Genomic DNA, 25,850 nt, shown 5'->3' with positions numbered 1-25,850 from the left:
GACCAGAGCAAATGTATAAATACTTTTTTTTTTTTAGCTTAAATTGTTGGGTAACTGACAGTCTGAGCTTCGGAGGGCTAAACTGTGCTGAGACCTGAAACACTGCAATTCCCAGACACTTCCCCTCCAGTCCAACAAAGCTTGAGAGGATCTGTCAGGACGAAATGAGCTCAAGTACAAATCCAGGTGTTTAAAGCTCACGGAGCCAAAGTGACACCTGCAGAGTACTGAGTTAAAGGTCTATGCAGGTTCTCACTCACTCAGGTCATAGTTCTCTGAGAAAGCTGAATCTAGTTGCAGCTGGACTGAACTGTCGATTCCTGAAAAAAATCTGAATTAAAGGCAGTGAAAATTCAGCACTTGCTTTTTGACATCAATTTATACAGTAAACCTCCCACTATTTAGGATACCAACAGGCGCGGACCAGTGGAGGGCGCCAGATGACCGTGCAGTAAACGGTACTAAGGCGTTCATTGAATCACAGCATTTCGATCAATTCGTGATACAAACAAATAGACAAATGTAAAACACATGTGTTCAAAACCACAATGAAGTGTAAATGTGCAGCACGTTTGCTGTGCATGTCCGTCCCCCTGCGGTTAACATGAGGGCCACGCTAATGCTGCCAGCCCAGAGTAAACAGACAGAAATGACATTAACGTTATACCTGTGAACGTCACACCCGCTCAGGTGTAAATGATGGGGATGACACGTGACCCCCGTTTTATTTTGATTATGTTTTGATTTTTGATTTTTTAGAAATTGGTCAATATATGATTCATATCGGGCAGCTTTTGCGCCCGGTTAAACACCCCAACTCTAATAATAATAATAATAATAAATAAAATCAGGAAATAAAGGAGGCTGCGGTGGAAGTTGAACTTAATCTCGGAAACTTATCTCGGCTGGTGTTACTCGAAACTCTTCTCGTCGCCCTCCCCGTCGACGTTACGTACGCAGCCGTGGCGTGGCCTCAAGCCAAATAACATGGAGTCCTCTGTCTGGCATCTCCGAGGGATCCATGCAAAACCCAGAGCGGCGATTTAGCAGAGCAACTTTGTCCATGGGCGCAGACGAGCCCTCTCCCCGAGCCCAGCATCGTGTCGGGGCGTAAAGCTTCAGCTCCGTCCTCAAACTATGGCGAACGGTGCCTGAAGAGCCAGCCCTGCCGCTGCGAGCCGCAACAAAACAGGCCGATTTCAGTGAGTATTTTGCACTAAAATATCAGTCTGTAAGCGCGGTGGGGCCTGACTGAGGACACTGTGCACGGATGTACTGTTTTTATTTACACCTGACAGCGACTGGATCGATATGAGACTCGTCCTCTGGAGCCACAGAGGCCAACCCGTGGGACACCTTGATGTACCCGGACATTTTCCTGCTTTTTTAGAGGGGCAGCAGGGGAGGATATGGGCCTGAATATAAAGGCCACTTATTTATGTAACCATTTGGGCGCCCCAGTTCATTCTTTAAGAGCAGATATCATGAAAAATAGGTCAGACAATCCGAAAACTGCAGCAGTCAGAAAAAAAAAAAAAAAGAACAGAAAAATACTGAAGGCAGCCGAGACACGACAGACTGCAGATTTGACACTTCCATACTGTCTGACATGCTTTTTCTGTCTTTCTTTTTTTTTGATAGAACCAGTTAACTGTTTGTTCTAACTGCTTTGACGTACATTACTGTAGCAGCAGTGGTGGCCTGAAACTTTAAAGCCATTAAAAACTTTTATTTTGTTAAGCCTGTTCATGTGTGAATGTTTCTAGAGGAAAAGGAGTTTGCAAAATGTAGGCCGGCTGGTCACCAGTGGGACTCCATACTGTTCTCTGGGGGACCATGGAGCCAGAGGGACCGCTAACCCCAGGGACCAGTTATGGGCCCCCACCCTTCAACTCAGCACAAACCTTCCTCAGCTGCACTTTACAGGTAAAACTCACCATCAAAGCACCGTCACTGCTGTCTCGTTCCACCCTCTGAGGATAATATCACAAGCGACTTTATCATCCCCTCCAGTCCTCATGCTCTCCAAATGTGAGAGACGGCCTGATGTCTGCCAAATGCTCTTGGGGCCACGCTGGAGATGAAGGCTCCCTGGAGACTGAGGGCTCTCAGCCCAGTGCAGACCAGGGGAAGAATGCACAGAGGAGATTCAGGTCCTCAGCCTTTCCTTCCTCCCTAAGCTGGGACTCTGACTCTGAGAAAGAAATGCTAGATGGTAACACATGCTTTAATATCTATTGGAAACCTGTTGCATACTTCTCAAGAGTAGCACATTTATGTTTACACTCTGCAGCAAAGCTAGATGTAGTGCGGAACCAAGCTAACATATTAAGCCATCAGTGTACCTATCGTGGTTGTCCCCTTATTCTTTTAAATGTTATTCAGTCTGCTTGTCTCTCTTCTCTCTGAGTAACCTGAGTATGCGCTGTGTTTTAACTGTTGAGCTGTGAAGGTGATGTTCCTGTGGTTGTGTGTTTTGTGTGCTTTTATGTGTCAGAGGAGGAGCTACAGCACTTTTCTAACCCTCATGGTCTGGCTGCTCACAGCCCAGGATCTCCTTCTTCTGGACTCAGGTGAGGAGGAGACATAGGAGGAAAGGCGGCGAGTTGTTTGGTGAGGTCAGCGAAAAAAGTGAGACATCAGTTTTTGTAAAGCATTTAAACAAGGCGTTAGTCAGGATTTTTATAGGACTGCAGTGAGGTGCCATAGACACCCTACAGACAACAAAAACTGTATTTTTTTAAATAGCACTTTTCAAGAATAGACATTAGTAATTTAAGGAAATTCCTTTTAGAAATTAACTGCATATGCAGTGCTCGGCATAAAAGAGTTCACCCCATTTGCAAATAGAAACTTCCATTTCTCATCGATTATGAGAACAGTTAGCTTTTTTTTTTTGTCAAAACTGAGTTTAATCAAACATTTAATGACTGTACCAGACAAAGAACAATAAGACAAACATGTATTATTCAAATAGGGAGTTGCAAAACTGATTACACCCTACAACAAATTTTACTAAATCTAATGTCTTGTGTGGCTTCCTTGATTTTTGTAGAAAGCGCCAACTCTTCTAGACATTTAATGAACAAGTTGACAGCACACAGCTGCCTCTGTCTTATCTGTTGTTGGAGAATGAGCTCTTTCAGATCCCTGATTGAGAATGATATTCAGCTCCCCACATGGGCCCCTAAGTTGATGTCTGGTGAAACGCTTGGCTATTGAATCACTCACAATACAACCGGTGGCTGTAGGTGTATGTTTTGGATTTTGGTGAATTAGTGAAGGTCGATTTTTTTTTTTTTGTTGCTCCCCCTCTTTCTCCTCTTTCTTTTTTTTTTTTTTCTCCTCAGTATTTTGAATTCATGATACTATTAATGGAATGCATCTCTCTGACCCAGTAGCACTCATGCAACCCCAATGAGAAACATTGTAACCACCATGGTTACTGTGGCAACTGTGACTTTTCATTGTACCCCTCACCCTTGATGCCATACACTTTGGCTTGGTTGGTTAGCTAAGACATTCATTGGGATGTACTCATTTTTTAGCCATGATCTTAAGTCACTTTTTCAGAATAGTTACAGTTTTGTCTTTAGTACTGACTAATCTGTTTAAAACCAATAAACCAGATTTGTGTGAATACTTAACTATGTAGGATCCCGGGGAAAATAGTAATTCTTAAGGGAGATGGACGAAATCTGTTAGGGTGTCCTCATTTATGTTGAGCAACGTCAACTGGATGAAACTGACATACAGCAGGTAAAGTATTGAACACGTCACCGTTTTTCTCAGTAAATAAATTTCCAAAAGGTGTTACTGACATGAAATTTTCACCAGTCAGTAACGACCCATGAAACCCACACATGCAAAGAAATCAAACCTTAGATGTCCATAAATTAAGTTATGTGTAATAAATATGGAATGACACAGGTAAAAAGAACACACTTAAATTTATTTAATACTTCGTACAAAAGCCTTTATTGGTAATAACAGCTTCAAGACGCCTCCTGGATGGAGAAACTAGTTGCATGCATGGCTCAGGTGTGACTTGGGCCCATTCTTCCACACAAACAGTCTTCCAATCTTGAAGGTTCCGTGGGCCTCGTCTATGAACTCTAATCTTTAGTTCTTTCCGTAGATTTTTCTATTGGATTCAAGTCAGGTGATTTGCTGGGCCGTTCTAACAGCTTTATTTCCTTATTTTCCTAAAACAAACTGAGAGTTTCCTTGGCTGTGTGTTTGGGATCATTGTCTTGCTAAAATGTCCACCCTCGTTTCATCCTCACCATCCTGGTAGATGGCAGCAGATTTGTAATCAAGAATGTCCTTCCATTACATGAAGTTTGCCAGTCCTGTATCCTGAAAAACAGCCCCACACCATGATGTTCCCACCTCCAAACTTCACTGTTGGTATGGTGTTTTTGGCGTGATATGCTGTGCTGTTTGACCTCCAAACATGGTGTGTATTATGGCATCCATAGAGTTTAATTTTGGTCTCATCTGACCAGACTATATTCTCCCCGTATTCCACAGGCTTGTCCAAATGTTGTGCAGCAAACTTTAAACGAGCCGCAACATGTTTTTTCTTCAGCAATGGAGTGATGCGTGGTGAGTGTGCATACAGCCAATGGCTGTTGTGTGTTAGTTACTGTTTTCTTTGAAACAGTTGTACCTGCTAATTCCTTTCTGGTGACTGTAATTTGTTGCTATTTCCTTTCTCCTCAAGTGGTCCTTGGCTCTTGGACAACTCTTCTGTTAATTCTTTTGACTCCTCTGTTAGGAAACTTGCAAAGAGCACCTGGTCGTGGCCGGTTTATGGTGAAATGATGTTTCCACTTTTGGATTATAGCCCCAACAGCGCTCACTGGAACATTCAGAAGTTTAGAAATCCTTCTGTAACCAATGCCATCAGTATGTTTTGCAACAATAAAGTTGCGAAGGTCTTGATCGAGTTCTTTCCTTTTGAGATGAGCTGTTTCTTGTACACCTTTTTTAAATGCAGATTTGCACTGACAAGGCGCAGGGTTGCTTTCTGATTACTGATAGATTTCAGCTGCTATCTGGGTTTTGGTGACTTTTTGCACCTCTTTTACATTTCTTCATGTGTTCAATACTTTTTCCCTGTGTCATTCCATTTTATCACGCATAACCTAATTTATGGACATCTAAGGTTTGATTTCCTTGCATGTGTGGGTTGCATGGGTTGTTACCGACATCTGGTGAAAATTTCAGTTCAGTAGCACCTTTGGAAATATATTTACTGAGAAAATGGTGACGTGTTCATTACTTATATTACCTGCTGTATTGACATTGTGAGAAATATGTCTTTTCACCATTAGGCCATTAGATTCGTGATATATGAAGCTTCACACAGCTTAGTCCAAGGACTGGAGTGGAGAAACAGCCAGTCTGTCCAAAGGTTGAAAAAAGATTTCTTCCGGTGCATCTTAACTTTAGTATTTAACACAAAGTAAAGCGAATTTTCTTAGCCTGAACTGTAGATGCAAGCTGGAAAGCTGTGTGTTTCTGTGACAGCATGTGGCTAAAAACAAGGCCCTCACAACACTCCAAAAACTGCAGTTTCATTAAACAAACCACATATATGGAGTTCATTATTGAACAGGTAGGCAAAATGTAGCTTTTGTGTTAACTGCTTATGCACAGAAGGTTAGCTAGTTCCCCAGTGTTTCTCGTCTTTATGCTAAACAAAGGTAACTTGTAGACCGGGATAAGAGACAGACAGACAGACATGTGAGTGGTATCAGTCTTACCTTGGTTAGATAAATAAGTTAATTTTCCAGTGTGTCAAACTATTGCTTCAACTAACTAAACTCTACAGTTACTAATAAACTCTTGACTGCTTGGGTTTCCTCCTTTATTAGGAAATTCTGACCTAATAAAAGTGTTAGGTTTTTTTTCCCCCCCCCCTCTGAGATCTAAATTAAATTTAAAAGCTTTTTCCACGCTGTCAGCGATAAAGTTGTGGTGGCATTCATTCATCTTCCGTTTCCGGGTTACGACTGGTGCTGGGGCCAATCCCAGCTCACACTGGGTGACGTACAGCATGCAATGGATTACAGTGCCAACACACAGAGACAGACAGAGACCAACAACCACTCACACTCAGACATACAGACAATTTACAGTCACCAGTCAACCTAAACATGATGTCTTTGGATGGTGGGAGGAAACCCACACAGGCACGGGGAGAACATACAAACTCCACACAGAAAGGCCCCAGGCCTGGGAACCGAACCTGCAACCTTATTTTGCGGCAACAGCGCAAACAATTATACTGCTTTGCTGGTTTTGATGGCAACACGAAATTTGATATTTACTTCTAAAATAAGTCAACCTTAAATAGCAGGCAAAACCTTCCCACTATGTTTATGCTTATAAATACACTACACCGTATTTTCTAAAACCCACAAAAATCTCAGGAAAAATATCCAGGACATGACCTCAGTGCTTTCAATAGTGGGCTGATCATGACACAGAGTAAGAAATAGAACGTTGTGCAAGATCTGTAATGAATCTGACATGAGTGATTTGTTTCAGGCAGAGATGTTTACCCTTCGCTTGTTGACAAATTTTAATTTCTAATTTTTTTTCTTCCAATATATTGTAGACTTGATAGTGAAGACGAGCCAGGACCTGAAAAACTACATTGTAAAAGAGATGCATCCGCCCCTGAGGAGGGGCACAACAACAACAATGAGAGCACAAAGAGAGAAGAGCCAAATACATCTCAGCTTGGCCTACCACAACGTAAGTGCTGTAAGGAGGGAACAAAATCTCCCTGCACACTTTGTATCTTTCTTTTCTCTTATGGCTCCTTTCATTCATAATCCCTCTGTTTTCTCTTCACAGTGGCAAACACCAAAGTCTGGAATGTATCTGAGGGAACTGAGCTGTTTCTGTCCAAAGTAAAACTAAAGGAAGGTTGCCAAATGGAGGAGGAGGTGAAAAACAGTGCAGGAGACGAGGGAGAGAAAAGGGCCAAAGGAAAGGAAACCAAGGAGTCTGAGAGAGATGTGTACACCTTCCCTGGGGACTCGGACCCCGAGAGTCCCCCTCCTGCTCCTTGGGCTCATTGCACATTCATTCAGCGGTGCAGAAAGAAGAGGGTGCTGCTCAGGCCTTTCTCTGGACTTGGGACCTTGAAGCGCACATTGCCTGAGACTGGTCAACAGGCAGGAGTAAGTCTTCAAAAATCAAAAATCTCTGAGATGGTGCAGCTTAGTCAAAGTGGAGGGGTTTATGATTTCGAGGATGTCAGTTTTGGAGATGGAGCAGCAGAAGACCCAATCAAGTTCAGAGACAGAGAAGGGAAAAGAGACAAAGAGGAAGAAAGTGCTGTGGAGCCAGGTCAAGAAATATTCACCTGTGTGGAATGTAGCATTTACTTCAAAAAGCAGGTCCACCTGCAGGAGCATATGGTCGAGCATTTTCAAAGTGGCTCAGGAGGCGGCAGGCGTTTAGGAAAGGGTGGCCGTTTTCGGTGTATGGAGTGTGGATGGAACCTGCCTAATCGACTTGCGCTGGCAGACCACCACAAAAAACACCAGGAGTCCCGTATGAAGATACTGGAGGAGATTGAGAAACTTAATGAAAATGGGAAGGCAAGTGAGATTCTGAAATTGGACAATAAGGTGTTGAAACATCTAAGCCCAGATCCAGCTGTTATGCAAGATGCAAGCCCAGTCTCAATTCCAGGCAAAGTGTCAGAGGCAGAAATAGTTACTTCTCCACCCCTGTCCCCGGCTCCTGTTTCGACACCAGAAGCAGACCCAGCATTTGTTAACTCAGACATAAATTCAGTTCAGTCCCCAGCTCAGGCCCAAGCTGTCTCTGCCTATCGCCGTCGCTTTTTCTGCAGCAAGTGTAACTTCAGCACAAGAACCTCCCAGGCACTGGCCAATCACTCAAAGACCCACAACAGAAAAAAAACTGCTCGCAGGGCTCCTGATTCCCCATCCCCTGCTTCTGCTTCTGCTTCATGTGCATCATCCACCTCCCTGGCCTGTGGTCACTGTGCCTTCCTGACCTCAAGTCAAACCCAACTGAGGGAACATCAGAAACTTGTTCACCCAGAACAGTTCTCCATCAGTGCTGATGAGAGTGGCCAGGATTCAAATTCCAGCGTGGATCCTCGAATTTCAAAATCCATCCTTGATTCTGACCACCTCTCTGTGTCTGGATCCCGACCTGACAGAGCTCAAGACAAAAGCCAGCCAAAGGTCACTGCCTCTGAGGATAGCACAACACCAGGCAGTGCTGCAGTTCGGCCCTCAAGCCAGGTGGCCTTCAAGTGTGTGGGGAACAGGAGATTCAGCAAGAGAGGAAAGGCTTGGACTGATCTGGCCAAGTTTCATCCCAGAATCAATGATGACAAACTGCCCGGCAGTGAAGAGGAAGATCAGGAGGAGTATGAGAGCACGGAGCTCGACAATGAACTGCAGAAACAAGATGCCAACTCACCTGGCCTGAAACGTCACACTAGAGCACGATCCAACACAGGTGAGCTTCCGCATTCAGTTAAAAGCCACTTCAACAACTCTACACTGAAATGATGCAGGTAGATTCTTTTTCTGGAAATCAGCAAGTTGATTTGCTGCCCAAGTCACATAAAGGCAATACATGGACATAAATCACATTATTGTGAGCATGATTTCTCTAAAATCACAATTTACACACTGCTTACTCAGAAAAGCAAAGAAAGAAAAGACTAAAGCTGCACTAATCAATATTTTTGGATCAAATGATTATGCATAGTGAGAAAGAGTTCAGCTGTAGTGTTGAAACCATTAAGAGCTATCACCTGCTGCACAGTTTCATTCAACTTTTGTGAACTTTGTAGTGTCTTTAGGTCAACAGGCAGGTTTTCAACAGAAACCCTTTGATAAATAATCTGACCAACACCAAACAGACAAGGATAGTGGAACCCTTATCACTGGCATATTCAAAGCAGACAGCAACATGACCACAAACAAATACCACCTAACTGCTGGATGTGTAATTAAACTTTTTTTTGGCCAACAACTAAGTGACAGTATGCCTGAAACTGGTTCCCCTCAGCAGCACTGCTGTCCTCTGTGACCACTCTTCTTTTGGCTTTTCATACAAACAAACATTTGGAGTACAGGCAGAAATGTAGATAGTGTTGGCAGACATACAAAAGTTATGCTACATGACTAAGGGCAGGTATTGAGAGCTGTGGTGGAAGTTAAGGGAAGGTGGGTGAAGCTCTCAGTATATTTGCAGATAAACCGGCAGGTCTCCTTGGCAGAGAGGCAAAGCCAAAGCATCATCTGACTGCAGAGGAGCTGCAGGAAGGTTTAGCTGACACAGGAGTGGTGGTGCTTTGTCCGTCTGTGCAGCCTAGATGTGTGAACATGGAAGGGTCATTACATGAATCCTTGGATAACCCAGAGTTCATTTTAGAAACTAGTGTTGTAAACACTTTGGCTACAACTTAAGGTGTGTTTGGCGGTAGAAAGGAGAGCAAACACAGAAGAAGGAAATGTTAACATGGATCAAGTGAAGAATGAACTCTTCTAAATATCACCCAAATTCTGCTTATACGTGTTCAGCAGTCAGTCCAGAAACTTTCTCTGCCTGCAACTCTGGTTTATCCAGATGTTGCAGACTTCAGTTGACAGCGTTTTAAAGGAGGTCTGCCATAATCCTTCCTTTTGATGACTTTCGCATGTAGGCCCTGTTTGTGCATCAACACTGTACAATATAAAGGTACACCAGCTACACTCAAGCTTGACTACAGTCCCCCTTAACTGCTTTTTCTTAATGACATTTCAGACTGTGGAAATTGCAAGCTGGAGGAACTCTGATATCTCTTTATGGCCACCCCTGCTTTGGAGGCATCTTTTAGATTCATCTTAGATCCTCACTCAGTTGCTGAGAGGAATCAGTGATTGCTGAATGAGAGGATTCATTTTCTCTGGAGACAGCAGTTCCTAATGACAATCCTTGACTTGCCTTACAAGTCAGTACATAGTTTGCATTTGCTTTTTAATATTACTATAACTGCAGATACTGAGGAGCCATTGTTGCACCTGAATACTCTGGGCAAAACAAAATGGTGAACGCCCTAGTGATCCACTTTATCTGAATTTCCAACATGTAAATAATGGGCCTGTTACTAGAACTGATAAATACAAACGTGAAGCCGAAGCTAATAATCATTCTTTAGTCTCACTGCATTTAATAAAATACTAGCACTTTTTTTTTTTTTTTACCATTGCACTTCTTTTATACCAGTGTACATGTGTTTCATATTCCAGCAGTGAATTATTTTGATTATTTCTAATGTGAATAAATGTTAACAGTTAAAACTAAACAAAACCTATGTTGTAATAAATCAGGCTGATTCTTTGAAGTTCAGATAGACTCAAAACTGCTTTTCATATTATTTCTATTTGCTGTGTTTAAGGTGTGTAGCATCAGCAGATGCTGATTCAGTTTGAGTAGGATATGATTATTTATCGATTTCATTTTTCTTTATAGAGGATGGATCAACACAGCAGAGTGCCACAGCATCCCCCTCACCTAACAAGAGTGTGAAGGATGAAGGCAAGCAGGAAGTGGAGAAAGAGGGAAAGGTTTTCTTTTTGAGGAGGAGTGCCCGGGCGACTGCTGCTCCTGCAGAACTTGACAGTGATGATGAGGACGACATTGACGAGGAACGTGTGCGACGTTTCCTGTCAGAGGGCATCTTGGAAGAAGACAAAGATGAGATTGACGAGGACACAGAGACGCTCAAGAGTGTGGAGAGGAAATGCCCCTACTGCCCCGATCGATTTCATAATGGCATTGGGCTTGCCAATCATGTGAGAGGCCACCTGAACCGAGTGGGCGTCAGCTACAATGTGCGTCACTTCATATCCCCTGAGGAAGTCAATGCAATAGAGAAGAAGTTCTCCTATCAGAAGAAGAAGAAAAAAGGTCAGCAGCTTGTTGCATGTGTATGTCTCTCAGCTGCTGTCTGGAGAAATTTTGTAGTCAAAGCAGACAATACCTGTTTTATGTTGTTGTCTTAAAATAGAAAGAATATGGCCCTAATCTGATACCAATGGGCAAAGGTGACATGACTTTTCACACCTACTTTAAAAGCATTCAGCACTTGGGAGTTGGGATCCCTTCAAGGGACACAAAATGAATCTGTTATGAAATAAAACAGAGACAGTTTCTACTATGCAATCTCAAATATTGAAAGTCTATCCTGACGTTTTTGCTTTTGTCTTGGTTTTTACTTGATTGTTTTACTTCCTCAGAACTGCAAAAATGACTCAAATGACATAGTAGTAGTAATGAACTGATTGTGTCCCTAAATGAAGACTTTTGGATCACTACTCATGATTCATTCATACAAGGACATGAAAGTCACAAAATTTTGTATTGATCCCTCTAATATTTACTGAAGCAGACCATTCAAAACCTCATAGTTCAGCCTACTGGTAGCACAAGATAGATTGATGGGGACAAAGACTTTAAAGAGTGTCCGGAAAAATGATGAGTCCATTAAAGTCAGTGGGATTCATCCTCTGGGAACCATGAACGCCTGTAGAGTTTCACAGAAAGATGCTGAAATAATTCATTCTGGATTAAAGCGGTGCTCTGACTGATAAATAAGACCATTCCTGGAGTGACGTTGCTAATGTGTTTTTTAAAAGTTGACCTGTGGATCCAGGAATAAAAAGTTGTACACTTTTATAACCAAAAAGAGTTTGGACACTACAACTGCATAAAGTAACATGCTACACAGTCTGTGTAGTATCTAAACTTCCTCTTGTATTGTCTGTTCTCTCCCCAGTTGCCAACTTTGATCCAGACACATTCAGTGTGATGCACTGTGAGTTCTGCAGCGCTGGGTTCGATACTCGTGCTGGCCTGTCCAGCCATGCCCGAGCTCACCTCCGTGACTTTGGCATCACTAACTGGGATGTAACCATCTCGCCGATCCACATCCTGAGGGAGCTGTTCTCCAGCAGGCCCGACCTTGTAATCCCCACAGGTCCCCCCCGGAGCCTCAGCTCTCCACAGGGGGAGGAAGAAGAGGAAGAAGAGGATGAAGGCGAGGGAATCACTCAGGTAAAGCTGGAAGGGGAGATGAGTGAGAGGACGCTGAGCGCTGCCGTTTCTGATGCCCTGCCTTCAACATCTCCTCAACACTGGAAGGAGGAGGAGGAGGAGGAGGAGGAGGAGGAGGAGGACGCTGAAGAAGAGCGCAAGGGTATGTTCTCATCATTGATCCATCTCTGATAGTAGTAGTAGTGTGACGTCATACCTCCAGGTGTGCTGTTCTGTTTGGCAGCTACTACCTGGTGATCCTGTTTGTGTTATGAGTTTGAACTTGGCACAGGATATAAAGACCTTTTTTAAATGTCGCCAAGGGGGATGAAGGAGATGAATGGAAATAGACAGCAGAGGAGGTGCTGCTGTTTGGAGAGGTCCTGTGTCTGACTGTGAACACAAACAGTGCCCAGTGACCTGAGTGACACCACTGTGCACTGTTTGAACCGGCATGGTGGCTGTCGAGACTGTCAGCCTCAACCAAGAGGCTGTGTGTGTGTGTGAGTGAGTGAGAGAGAGTGTGTGAGTGAGTGAGTGAGTGCGTGTGCGTGTGCGTGTGTGTGTGAGCGTGTACGCTGGAGAGAGTGGGAAAACACTGATGCCGGTGGTTGATGTGGCACTCGGTGCATTTATCCCAACCTCCGCCTCCACTCGATTGGTCACGCCTTAGCTTAGCGGTGCATATGGGGGCAAAATGGCTGCTTCCACCTCCCCGCAGACCCAAACAATAGCGGAGAGAGCGTCTGGCTTCAGCTACCGGGAGTCCGTTGCAGTGCGGTTGCGGACCGGTGAGTACCGCGCGCCGTAATTCCTGCGCACCGCGTGCCTCTCGGATCGCACGGCGGCGTTTCGGCGCGCGCGTGCGGCGCCGCATCTCCAGTCACATCGTAGCCAGACAACAGCCATTAAGAACTCTTTATCATGTGAGAGCACGCAGAGCCGCGCACGGCCATGCAGGTAGCCCGTGACACGCACGTCAAAAGCTCAGAAAGCTGCTCATTGTTGTTGTTTCGGGTCCTCCCGTCTCGCACGCGCCGATTAAATGATTGTGATTATCGTTGTTGTGATATTGTTGTTGCAGTTTGTGTGTCTCTTAATGCCTGAAGGCTTTTTTTTTTTTTAATTTATTTTATTTTATTCTGTACGTCTGGGATGACGTCCAGAATTTCCAATGCTGCAGGATCTCTAAAATTACCTACAGTTGGCCAATCCTCGCCATTTTACTTAGCTTTGATTTTTGATAGAGGACACGCTGTGCTTTCAAGTGCACGCTTGTGTGCACGTTTTTGACACTAAACTGAGAGCGAGATCGCGCAGGAAACGTGAGAACTTTGTGGACTTGAACGCGGTCGTAGTTAGTAATCTTATTACAACTTGTCCGGATCAGCGAAGTATATTCTAAGTATCACTTGGAAGTGTCGGGGGGTTTGCTCAGTGTCTCCGGGCGGATCTGAAGTCAACTTAGCCCTCTGCCACTTTGTTCATTTTTCTAAATAGTCCTCTGATGGCTGAGTATTGTGCTCATTATAATAGCTGGTGTTATAACGCTGCGCTTCGAGGTGTCACATCGCCGCTCTTTTACAGTCAGGAGATGAACTGACAAGCGCAGAGCCGCCCACCAGACAAAAAGCATTGTCTGTCTCTACGTCTCTTTTGATTTACCGATTTGTCGCAGAAAATGGCACTTTTGTCCCAGGAATGTCTGACTGCGGGGAACCAGGACTGCCATGTTTGTTTCACACAGTAGTGCAATCAGTGCGCTACTTTTGTGAAGGGGTTTCATCACTTGAATTGTTTTCAGTGCATTTGTTCACAGAGGATGTTATAATGCGCTGTTATTACAAGGGCTGAGAAATCACAGGCAGTGAGATCAGGGGGCTGAGTTAATTCTTCTGCTCTCTATCTGCGTCCTTTATTTATTCTCAAGGCGCTCAGGAAATACACTGATGCTTTTATGGGCTGACTTTTTTCGAATTGAATTAGTCTTGAGACACACTCTACAAGCACCATCATCTATTTTCAGGTGATTTATGAATCACTTAATTGTCCTGGGTTACATGGCATGTGTACACTTGTATGGATGTTGTGTTTCATGTTGTAGGGGATGAGGAGGAAGCAGCTGAGGAAGAGGATGAGGAAGAGCTGCAGCTTCCAGCTCTGGACGGTCTGAGCTCTAGTCCCGGGAAAACAGGGGTGTGCAGCGTGGACACGGACAGACTCTCTCCCGGGGAGGATGTGGACACTAAGGGTGAGAGAGAAATGTGGGAGCGCTGACCCCAGAGTGTTGACAAGGGGATTGGATTTGCTGCAGCAAAGCCCTGAGCAAAGCTGTCACAGGGGAAATTGTAAAACTGACCTCAGGTCAGTGCTGAGGCGTGGCAAACTACACCAGAGAGGGTTGTCCCCAGGGAAATCCTGAGAGGTAGACAAATATATCTAGGGGCTAATAAAAGCACCTCTAACACTGTGCCGTGCCCCTGCAGACTGGGTGAAGATGTAGACAGGAAGGGTAAGTGAGGTGACGTGTCCTCTGGGATATCGGTGGCCTCTAAAACAACCTCAGCCACCTGCTGTTGTTTTTACAAACTTTGTGTTCACGCTGCACTTACAAGTCTTACTTTGAAATACTTCTTAAGTTGATAGGGATAACTGTAACATTCAAATGTCTCTGCTTTTTTTATAGTCCACAACTTGAAGTGTGAGGTGTGTGGAGCTCAGTTTGAGACCAGACGGGGGCTCTCCAGCCACGCCCGCTCTCACTTGCGCCAGCTGGGCATCAGCGTCTCAGAGAGCAGTGGGGCTCCCATCGACCTCCTCTACCAAATTGCCAAGGAGCGCAACATAGACAGCCAAATAAGCTCATCTCTTCTGGAGCCTCTTTCAGCCAAGAACTCCTCCCCTCCTGCTACTCAGAAAGATGAGCATTTAGAAGACATGGACTTAGACGAGAAACCGATCCCCCTCTCTATCCTGGCCAAAGCAAGTAAAGCAGTGCCGCCCTCTTCCTCCTCCACACCCACACCTTCTCCTGGTGTCTCTCCAGCTCCGCCTCAGTCTGGCTCCCCTTCTTCAGTAGTGAGGAAAGCCCCCATTTCCTCTCTACTGCCTGTGTCTTCCCCCTTGCGCTCCCCGGAGCACAAGGCTGGGGGAATGAAGAGCTTAACCCCAAGCCTCTCTGGCCCTTCCACCGTCACAGTTACGAAACCGCTCTGGGCCCCACAGGAGAACGATGCTCCTCTCAATCTCAGTGAGTGTCAGTGCCCTCACCACTCTAACATACAGTTATTTTTCTTATGAGTCTCAGTATAGTTATTTCTTCTTCATCTGCAGCACTAGAAGTGGACCCCAACAAGGACATTGTTTGCCAGCTGTGTGGCGCATGGTTTGAGACGCGGAAAGGCTTGTCCAGCCATGCACGAGCCCACCTGCGGCACTTTGGGGTGGAGTACTCAGAATCCAAGGGCTCCCCCATTGACCTCCTGAACCAGCTCATTGATACAGACGACTTCAAGCACAAAGCCAACGCATTGCAGCTTGACGGCCCCCCTGAACCACGGGGTCTCACCACCACCACACTCTCCCCCCCGAAGCAGTCCCAGCTGAGCCTCTCATCCTCTCCCCCGTCATCCCTCCTATACAAGATGACCACACCTGGCGGTGGGTTGACGTCCAAAGCTACCTCTTCCTCTGCCTCGTCTTTACTTGGCCCACCTGCCAAGCGTCTCAAGTCCTCCTCCATGCAGGTCTTCCGGCTGAGCAGTGGGGAGCTCATGGCCCTTCCTCACAGTAAGTCTTGACCAGTGTATAAAATGGTAAATCCTTCAAATAAAGTTGTGGTATAATGTTTTTTTTTTCCCTTAGGTGAACCTCCAAAAGAAATCGGCTGTGAGTTTTGTGGGGAATATTTTGAGAATCGCAAAGGGCTGTCCAGCCATGCCCGCTCCCACCTGCGTCAGATGGGCATTACTGAGTGGTCTGTCAATGGTTCTCCAATCGACACCCTGAGGGAGATCATCACAAGACGGGGTCTGCCCTGTGCCCTTCCCATCAAGCCTCATAAAACCCCACCTCCGTCTTCTCCTGGACCGCCTCGCTCCCCTCTTTCAACCTCTTCTTCTCCTTCAGCTACCCTCCTTAGTCGCCTACCCTTTGCCTTTGCCCGCCCCTCCAGTCCTCCTCAGCCCGCTGTGTCTAAATCAAGCCCAGCTCCACCAACGTCCTCTACCAGCGGACTAATTCTGAAGCTGAAGCCTGAGCCGGTGCAGCTGGAGGTGACCACACCTGGGACTATGGGGAGATCTGGCAGGCTCTCCACTGAACCTCTCAGCTGCAGCTGGAGCAGTTCTGATAGTGTGTTCCCCCTCAATCTGGGTAATGTATACTCTTAAGTTTTGTGTTAAGGGTTTATTTAGCAGTTCAGGCGAATAGTTTGATGTTTGGGGAATCAGACTTATTTAGTTGCAAGCGTCATTGTCTATGTACACTGAATATGTTTTCTCGTTCTGGCTCTGGTCTTCCCTCAGCTATGGCCCATGAAGTGGAGCCAACAAGGGATATCCGCTGTGAGTTCTGCGGGGAATATTTTGAGAACCGTAAAGGTCTCTCCAGCCATGCTCGCTCCCACCTCCGCCAGATGGGTATTACAGAATGGTCTGTCAACGGCTCGCCCATCGACACTCTGCGGGAGGTGATGCACAAGAGAGGGGTGGGTGGCTCCTCGCACTCAGACCAGGGAGTGAAGAAAGAGTCAAGCCAGGGAGCCAACAGTCCCCAATGGGAGAACGCTGGGGGTGCCGGCAGTTCAGAAGGTTTAGGCAATTCGGGCTATCAGTCGTCCAAATTCCGTAAATCTCCTCTTGGTTTGTTACAGTCAGGATCTAGGCTCCACAAGCAGGGCCTGGGGTCCCTGGGCCCATCTGCTACCCCGCCTGCTGGGAAGCTTTTCAGGATGTCACCACTGGGAAAGAGGCCTCTTTCACAGGATGCCCAGTCAGTGGAAATGTCCCACTCACCACCACATCAGCTTAAGGCTTTTTCACCTCTGCAACATGAATTCTCCTACAAGAGGAAAACCTCTCCAGACAAACACGGACACCAGGGTGAGTCATAGTCAGCTTTTTCATTTTCTACTCTTGTTTGGTGCTTTGGGAATCTTATTCTAACCATGATTCTGCGTTCACTTTCCTGCTGCATTTTGTCTTTAGATCCAAGCTGTGAGTTGTGTGGATTCTACTTTGAGAACCGCAAGGCTCTGGCTAGCCATGCACGAGCCCACCTGAGGCAGTTTGGTGTGACTGAGTGGTGTGTAAATGGATCCCCTATTGAGACTCTTAGCGCTTGGATGCGTAGCAGGCCTCAGAAGGTGTTGGAGATGCACCGCAGCTACATGCAAGGGAACCGCTCTACCCTCAAGAAGGTGAGAATGGGGAGCCAGTTGGTAATTGGTTTTAGTGTAATAACTCAGGCTGACGCAGGAGTTACTTTAAAAGAGAAATCTCTGAGGCTCATTCTGATTTATCTTCAACCCCCAACTTTTATGCAAAATCTACGTTTGTGACTCTAAATGTGTTTTCTCTCAGAGGAAAAAAATGTACCATATCAGCAAAAGAACCTATGCCCCTCACAAAGATGAGCAGGTATACAATAAAGGATCGTAACCCACAGTGCTATTGTTCTGACACACTCACTTTTCCTCGGCTGCCCCTGAATAGGCGTCATGTTTGGAGATCTAACATGCCTCAGCTGGTGGCTTGACAGACATTTTGTGTCTTGGAAAGCTTCAGACGTGTTGTCTAACAGCTTTGAGCCTTACTGTAGATCCTGTGTCTTTACACCCAGCAAAATTCACTGTGGGGACAGATGCCAGAACAACTCAGCTATTGACTTGATAGTTGCCATAGTAACCAGGGTGCCTGGCAGCTTATGTTTCATCTTCAGATAAATTATGGCATGCTGTTGATAGAAGAAAATGTACGTTTTTTTTTTTTTTTTGTTTGTTTTGTTTTTTTTCCTTTTCTTTTTTCCCCTCCTGAATTAGTTTCTGGTGCATTTGCGTCACTGTCACACCTTTTCCCTGAGCTCTGATGTGACACACATACAGAATGGATTACCTTTTAAACGTCCTTGTAATCATATTGTAAATGGTTTTTCTTTTTTATACTGAAGAAATGAATCTCAATAAGCTCATGGACTGTTGAGCCTGCATCTAAGGAGAGAGTGCTTACTTGTAGCATTATTATATACTTTATCCATTTATTTACTGATTAGTCAGTTGAAAGAAATTAATGAGCAGCTGTTTGGACAGCTGAATGAGCATTAAGTAATTTTCGAAGAAAACATAAAAAAAAAAAAGTCTCTGATTCCTGCATCTCAGGAAAAGGATGTACTACATTTTGACCTAAGAGAAAAGTGAAGTTGGTGTTTTGAATGAGTTCTGTGTTTGAAGCAGTCATTTTGGCTGCTAGGTAATTATTTCGATTTTTTGTTTTTTTTGCCAATTTTAATGTCAAAATCATGATTTTATCCTAATTTAATCAATAATTATCATTTGTGCAGCTGCAGCAAGACGAGAAATAATTGATGGAACCTTAAATCCTAATTACTGTGACCCACAGACCAAATCCCAAAGATTACATGGTTTAAAACAGACATAAATAGAAAATAGTCTCTTTTCGATCAATCAGTTTATTGACTGATGTGTTTCAGCTCTGGTGACTTTGAACTGGTGGAAAAATGATTTCTGTTGAAGTAAATGCACATTGATTGAACTTTCCTCACAGCCCTGTGCACTTATTTGGTCTTCAGGATTGCTTAACCTGTAGGCATGGTGAACGTGGATGGCGTCACGCTAGACATTGTGTGATTTCATCAAATTACAAATACCAATAAGATGGATAAAATGAACAAGAAACTTCAGAAAACAGCGAAAACTAAACACAGCTAACTTTTTCTTAGACAATACAGTCTTGACTTGAGGTCCGCTTGTTATCTCTTTGTTGAGCGGTCTTCTTTAGCAGCTAGAAGTCTCTATCATCAAGAAAGATTACTACTGAAGAAGACCATGACATGCAAGTTCCAGCAAGAGATTTAGTGGTTAGTGGCCCTTTGAGCCTTATCCATTTACCCTTCAAATCAGCTTGCTGATGACTTAAAACGCTGTTGATTGCACGGCTGGATTAATTGGGCCGTTAGTGTTCTATTTATGAAAGGTGGGCTTGAGCACTCACTGGTGTATCATAATATTAAGAAACAGTACTAGATAAATTGTTTTCTGTGACAGCTGCTTAATTGGTCATGCATGAAATATTAGACTACTTGGACATTTCTGAAATACTTACTTCTACTTACGTTTCAGGCTATTGAGGTGCCGAAATAAACTTGTTATAAATAATCTGTTAGAAAGTGCATACTCAGAATACATTAAAAATAGAGCAAAAACATTTAGACCAAACGTTCAGTCATGTAAATTAAAAAAGCTTGATTGAATGAGTATGCGCAGCTACTAAAATACTTTTCAAAGCTTCTTTTTAGGAATAACCTTGATGATAGAGGCTGCTACTCAGTCTTCATTGCATTAAAACAATGTTATAAGGTAGCTAGAGTTACCACCTAACGAACTGAACATAGCAAGGAAAAGAATATTCTTGACTTTAACAATTTTACTGTGACTTAAAGTTTGTACAAATTAAAAACCATTATCTGATAAGCTATCTGGTGACCAATTTTATCTTTATATGTACTTTTCAGGTATTGCATCAGTGATGAATAATGGAATACATTAAAGCACACCTTGGTGTTTAACATATTATTTGAGGTTTCTTGTCTAAATAGCACTTTACATCAGACTGCTGACAGAGCCGCTGTCTGTATGTTTAACCCTGATAAGATCTCGTCTTTTACTCTAACAGAAGTGGAACTCACTTTATTCTGATCCTATCCTCTCCATCTCATCGCAGAAGGCCTCTTCCTCCTCCTCCTCTTCCTCCTCATCCACCTCCCAGTGGTCCTCTTCTTTGGCTGTAAGCTTGGTACGACCACCAACCTGTGAGGTCAGCCAGGGCTCTTCCAAGATCAAAGAGGGTGAAGCCGGTACCAACCTACAGGCCACCTCCATCAGGCCCAGCCACAGTAGTCCCAGCCCCTCGCGGCTCACTGACGGCCTCCCACTTCAAGCGCAGGTGGCACGAAGTGAGCTGAATGTCCGCCTGCCAAGAGGTACATGAGGATGCAGCATATGTTCTGGCTCTCATTCACTCAGTTAGTTTTATATGCCTGTGTGAGTCTTACACAAACTTCTGTAGACCTTTTCCATCTAATTATTCATTCATCTTCTACCGCTTATCCGTTTCCGGGTCGCGGGTGGTTCTGGAGCCAACCTCAGCTCAAAAAAATAAATAAATAAGTGACTGACCACAACATGGCAATTGCAATGTTAACCATGGGATCAATTTAGACAAATGACAAGTGAACATCTGTTTTGCTCAAAGGAAAAAAGAAAATTATCTTTCACTGGGAGAAATAGATGAATGCAATGTTTGGTAGAGCCAAAAGTTTCCATTTGACATATAAAAATATCTGTACAAGTTATGCCTTGAAAGTGCATTCTTGTCTCATTGTTGATTTTTGCGGACTATATAAAATCTGTTTAGCTCTAATCACCACATTTCAATGACTAAATAAATCACAAAGGACTGATGGATCTTTGTGCCAACCCTGTTTGTGGCCTCCTCCTCTTGCAAAGGTTTTGAGCGTCGGCCCTTGAAGCATCCATCTTTTCCAGATGGAACGGAAAGAGACAGCGGCCCTCCTAAACCCCCCCGCACAGGCACTGTACCTGCCCTGGTGCCCAAACCACCCTCCTACCCACTGGTCAAGCTGGTGGGCAAGCTCTACACCCTGAAGTGCCGGTGAGTGAAACCACTACTGTATGTCAGAGCAGAAAATGCTTAGTGACTTCAACATCACAAGCAGCAGCATTAATATGAGACTGCAGCATCAATAGAACTGTCTGGCAAAATTTTAAATAGTCCTTTAAACCACAAGCTTTAATCACCGCTCCTGCCCCCTGCTGAGCAGTATCATACTAATGCGCTATATTGAGAGTAGTGAACCATTTGAGATTTGAATCAACATGGATATGTTCTGATATAACTACAGTACAAAGGTTTTAACAGCATCGGCTGCTCCCGAGGGAGGCACCAAGTTTGCCTGCATCAGATTGCGTTTTATTTCTTTTTACAAAAACTCTGCAATCAAAATGGTTGTCACAGCTGGTGGTAGTGTTACTTTGCATCGTTTGGATGTTGAATGTCTTTTTCTGTCTGTCAGGTTCTGCGAGGTGGAGTTTCATGGTCCGTTGTCAGTGCAGGAGGACTGGATCAGACATCTCCAGCAGCACATCCTTAAGATGAACTACAACAAACCTGCTGTTCCCAAAGCAGCCTCCGCCGAACCCCCGGCCCCGGCTGATGACCCGGCCCCGGTCCAGGCCTCTGCCCCAGCCTCCACCTCTACCTCCAGTTCCACATCGACCACACCTGCCCTTACCTCCACCCCGAACCGCACCACAGCTCCTAACACTCGCTGCCCTACACCTTTAGCCGAGTGTGCTCCCACCATCACTGCCACAGAGCTAGTAAAGGTCTCAGAGGAGCAGCCCACTCTAACTGCTACTCCAGTTCCCCTTCCTACCCAGATAGTGTAGGCTCAAATTCACTACTTTCCCCCTTTTGTTATTTTCCTGCCTTTCTTTTCTTCCATCTGTTTCTTTCCTTTGGCCTTCACAAAGTGTTGTTGTGGAGGATTGTTTCCCCTCCAGAGTCCTCTGAGCCCCAAGCACCTTTGAAGCAGCTTTCTAGACTGTTACTAAGTCCTGTTACCATGGGAACGAAGCTCTCCTGGCTTATCTGCAGCACTGGGGATTGTGGGAACTGTCCAAGGTTATGAGGAGAGATGAACTAATGCTTTGTCTTTGACTTGTTTATATTGAATGTCCAGGTGTTGATTTGGATCGGTGCTGTACCTCACCTTCCATTCACCGGGCGATTTAGGGGTTGATAGAAGTTTTGTCCAACTTCAGCCCCATGTCTTTTACCGCCCCCCCCAAAAAAAGACCTTTCCCCTTACGACAGTGTGCATTATGAAGACCTGTGAGACTTGGCCGTTTCTACCAGCACACTGGAAGCACTGGCCCCAGGCTCTCACATCAAGGTCCTGACTGAGATTAAATGGCATTTATAATCATACTAGTCTTATGGTTGAGACTTTAAACATGTGGTAACACTTGGTGTTAAAGAAGGCACTTTTAACATTGACGTGGTCACTCAGCACTTATTGAAATACCCATTGAAATGGGTGAAATCTGACTCTTTCTGATTGGTTGTAGGAGCAAGAAGTGGAATCTTACCCAAAAAGGGAATGTCCCCCTAGTTAATAATGTAATACTTTCCCCAATATATACATTTAGCTTGAATGTAGCTCAAAGCACCTATTGATACCTTATATGCACACATTTGAACACAATCAGACATATGCCCCATGCTAACTTACCATTGAAGTTGCACCCATGATGATGTTGCTACTCCACAATTTGCTGCTGTTCTTCAGCAGATAGGGCCGCTGTTGCGTCCAAGGCACAGTCTTTTTCATTTTTGTGAAGTGGAGCCATAAAATATGTTAAAGGTTACACATTTCAAGTTTTCCATTCACATTGTTGCCATTTCTTTCCTGCCTTTTTCAATGTAACCCAAATTCTTATTTATTTATTCTTATGCATCTGAATGTGGTAAGCTAGGTCATTATAAAGCTTAGGTAGTTCTTTGGAATGTTTGAAAATCGGTCAGCGGTGCACTTTCACTCTTGTGCACAATGTGAGTCTTTTGTATGTTTGTGTACATACATAGCAAATGCCCATTTTAAAGAGACAGACAAAAGTAAAACTGATTAATGGGAAGACGCCTTAGCTCAAAGTGAGCTAAACTTGGGATCCTGTCTGCAGTCTGATCAGGACTTATATACATCCATCGTCGTGTTAGGATGTGCCAAAGAGTCTGTTTACTTCCTTGTCTTGCCTCTGTAACAGCTGTTTACATTGGACATGATGGTGGCGAAAACTCTGCACAGCTATCAAGGTCCCCCAGGCTCCGTGCTGGACAATGGACTCAACTAGCGGTGATCTGGATCCACTACAGGTGCCACCGTAGCCCCCAAGTTCATTAAGACTACTGGCGCAGCTGCACGGGACTCGCATTGTTACTGTAGGATTAGATTATTCCAATAAAACATGAACACAAATCAAACTTGATCTCAAGCAGAGCTCTTGAGAACTGTCAGCCCTCCATACAAACACAGAAACGTACATGACCTCGGGCTGCTGTGGCTGAAGTCTGCGCTCTGTTTCTTTGTACATTGCTTCAGAGTTTGTTCATATCAATGACTGAAGCAAGAACAAAAGGGTCCATGTAGGCTGATGCCCTTTTAAAGTTTGTTCCAGTGTTTGAAAGATGACTGTTCAATCCAAACAATACCCCCACCCTTTTATGGAATATAGATACATACTATATAACTACATGTACTTCAGAGACTGTTGATGCTAATAGGGCTATCAGCAGTTCTAATAGCAAGGTAGTTAAAAAAAATAAGTGATCTTAATTCCTCTAGTGTGATTTGATTTCAACCTTTGATGCTATGTATTTTTTATTGCTCTGTGCATTTCTGTATTTGCAGTCCTGCAAGGTGAATATTAGAGTATTTTTTATTTTTATCTGTTAGTTTCTCCAAACTGAAACTTTGGTGCTGGTAAGAATGTTGGAGGCGAGACGGCGAGTGACTGAACACAAGGAAAACATTTTAATGTGATTGTCACGTCCTGGTATCAAAGGACTCCAATAAGAAGGCCTTAAAGGGGGCCACTTTGCATTGTGAGATGTGATCTCTCTGCATTCACAGAGTAAAAGATACTGCAGCCTCTCACAGGTGTGTGGCTCTGTTACTTTGTGAGATGTGAATTATGAGGCTGGTGCATCAGAGTTCCCTTTTAAGATTACCTGAATAAGCCTCAGCTGGTGCAACTGGCTGTTTTAGTGTGTTTGTGTGTGTCTGAGAGTGAGTGAGTGAGTATGAGTGTGCAAGAAGACATGATGATAATTAAGAAGAAAAAATGCAGTTGAGTATAGAACTGTTCTGTACACAAAGGTTTAAGGTTTAAGTGAATCGACTCCAGAACAAACAATAAATGTGATTTCAATTTCAAACACTGTATCATTTCTTTTATTTTAATACAACAGCACAGCATCCACCCTGATCTGAGAGCAGCTGTTGTGCCCACTTTGTGAGCCAACTCATTGGTTGTAATAGCATATAACCACTAGGGGGAGACACATACAAGCTCCATGTTTCATATTTCAAGCAGATCTGACTGAAAAATTAAGTTAGTGAGGAACTTTGCTGAAAAATTTAACTAGATGCAAAGAACCACACTTTCACAATTTTAAAACTTTAAATGGGGTCGATGTGAAATCATCTCATCAATGCACCTCAATTATCCTTAAATTGTGCTATTCTCTGCAGTTTATCTTCCTACTTTTTTTTTTTGTATATATATATATATATTGGCCAGCTCTCACTCACAGAGAAACAACCACTCAGACAATTTAGAGTCACCAATTAACCCAAACATGATGTCTTTGGATGGCACAGGCACAGAAAGGCCCCAGGCCAGGAACTGAACCTGTGACCTTGATGTGGGGCAACAGCACTAACCACTATGCTGCCGTGCAATCATTAACTGGCATTTGCAGCTGAACAGACTCAGGTGTTTGGTGAGAACTTGGAGAACAAAAGATAGTTACAAAAAGAGTAATCCTACACTTTCATCAGTTATCAGGTATAAACATCATTCAGTTAAATGCCGATGTTACTCTGGTGGCCTGGAGGTGTAAACGCACAGCATTTGGCTAATAATATCGCTATATTAAAGACTACTTAACATCTCTGCCTTAAAGTTTAAATTGAAGTTTAACTTTACAACTTGTGCTTGTCCCCTTCTGATTTCTTCCCCCAAAAAGTTTAAATATTTAACTGAACACACCTACTGACAGTTTACACATGATCTGGTAAGTAAAGTGTGTTGCCGTGTCCCCATCACACGTTGGCCTTTATCATCAGCGTACATCAGTTAGCATAAATAACAGAGGTGTACCTTCTGGTGCCCCATCATCTCTGTTAACCTTCTTTCACTGACCCTCTTGGTTGGACAGAAAATCTTCAGCAGATGTGATCACTGCCATGACTCAAGTTAGCTATTTCATTTGAGTAAAAAACTTTATCGGTCTAATAATCACCGAATGAAATTGTTGCCCCGTCTCTGTAGTCCATTAATCATATTTGGCTATTTAGAAAGAGTTGTAAGGTGTCTACTGTCCACAGAATGACATGCCTCTCTGCACACTGTTACAATTATTGTATGTTGTAGGCAGCTTCTCCTCAGCAACTCAAATAAGGCAGAGGACAAAAGCTGTCTGATTTAGTTCTATCTTAAAACACCTGAGAAAACCATATAGAGCTTCATAGTCTTCTGTATTCACATGAATTATTGGCGAATGCACCGGTTTAAAGCAGGCGAGGTTGTCGTGTAAACCTGGAACAACAGACTGACCACTTGGGAGCAGCAGAAACTCTGTTTGAGTTGGTAAGGTGAGGTTCTCTGCAAATGGTTGCTTAATTACACATCCAGCAGAAATGTAGCACCACTTTCATTCCTT

General features: G+C 44.1%; 1 protein-coding gene across 6 annotated transcripts; it reads left to right on the top strand.

The window, feature by feature from the left end:
* The first annotated feature begins 934 nt into the window (after window positions 1-934).
* wizb (WIZ zinc finger b) lies at window positions 935-24,057 on the top strand. 6 transcript variants are annotated; one of them, XM_029508781.1, is made up of 18 exons: window positions 935-1,202; window positions 1,767-1,926; window positions 2,014-2,215; window positions 2,498-2,573; window positions 6,629-6,768; window positions 6,871-8,520; window positions 10,525-10,962; window positions 11,831-12,250; window positions 14,192-14,338; window positions 14,774-15,337; window positions 15,421-15,876; window positions 15,952-16,461; window positions 16,614-16,795; window positions 16,961-17,189; window positions 17,295-17,506; window positions 20,046-20,304; window positions 20,831-20,996; window positions 21,418-24,057. In XM_029508781.1, the coding sequence occupies exons 2-18, from the start codon at window positions 1,837-1,839 to the stop codon at window positions 21,791-21,793; spliced, it is 6,117 nt and encodes a 2,038-aa protein (XP_029364641.1). In that variant the 5' UTR covers window positions 935-1,202; window positions 1,767-1,836; the 3' UTR covers window positions 21,794-24,057. The 6 variants fall into 6 exon arrangements, with proteins under 6 accessions (XP_029364641.1, XP_029364640.1, XP_029364642.1 ...); XM_029508780.1 differs by having other exon boundaries at window positions 1,769-1,926; window positions 16,614-17,189; XM_029508782.1 differs by lacking the exon at window positions 935-1,202 and having other exon boundaries at window positions 1,791-1,926; window positions 2,014-2,153; window positions 16,614-17,189.
* Window positions 24,058-25,850: the final 1,793 nt, after the last annotated feature.

The sequence above is a fragment of the Echeneis naucrates genome, chromosome 8 (assembly GCF_900963305.1).
Source record: "Echeneis naucrates chromosome 8, fEcheNa1.1, whole genome shotgun sequence".
Classification (NCBI taxonomy): domain Eukaryota; kingdom Metazoa; phylum Chordata; class Actinopteri; order Carangiformes; family Echeneidae; genus Echeneis; species Echeneis naucrates.
This window is presented reverse-complemented; position numbering and strand designations above follow the sequence as displayed.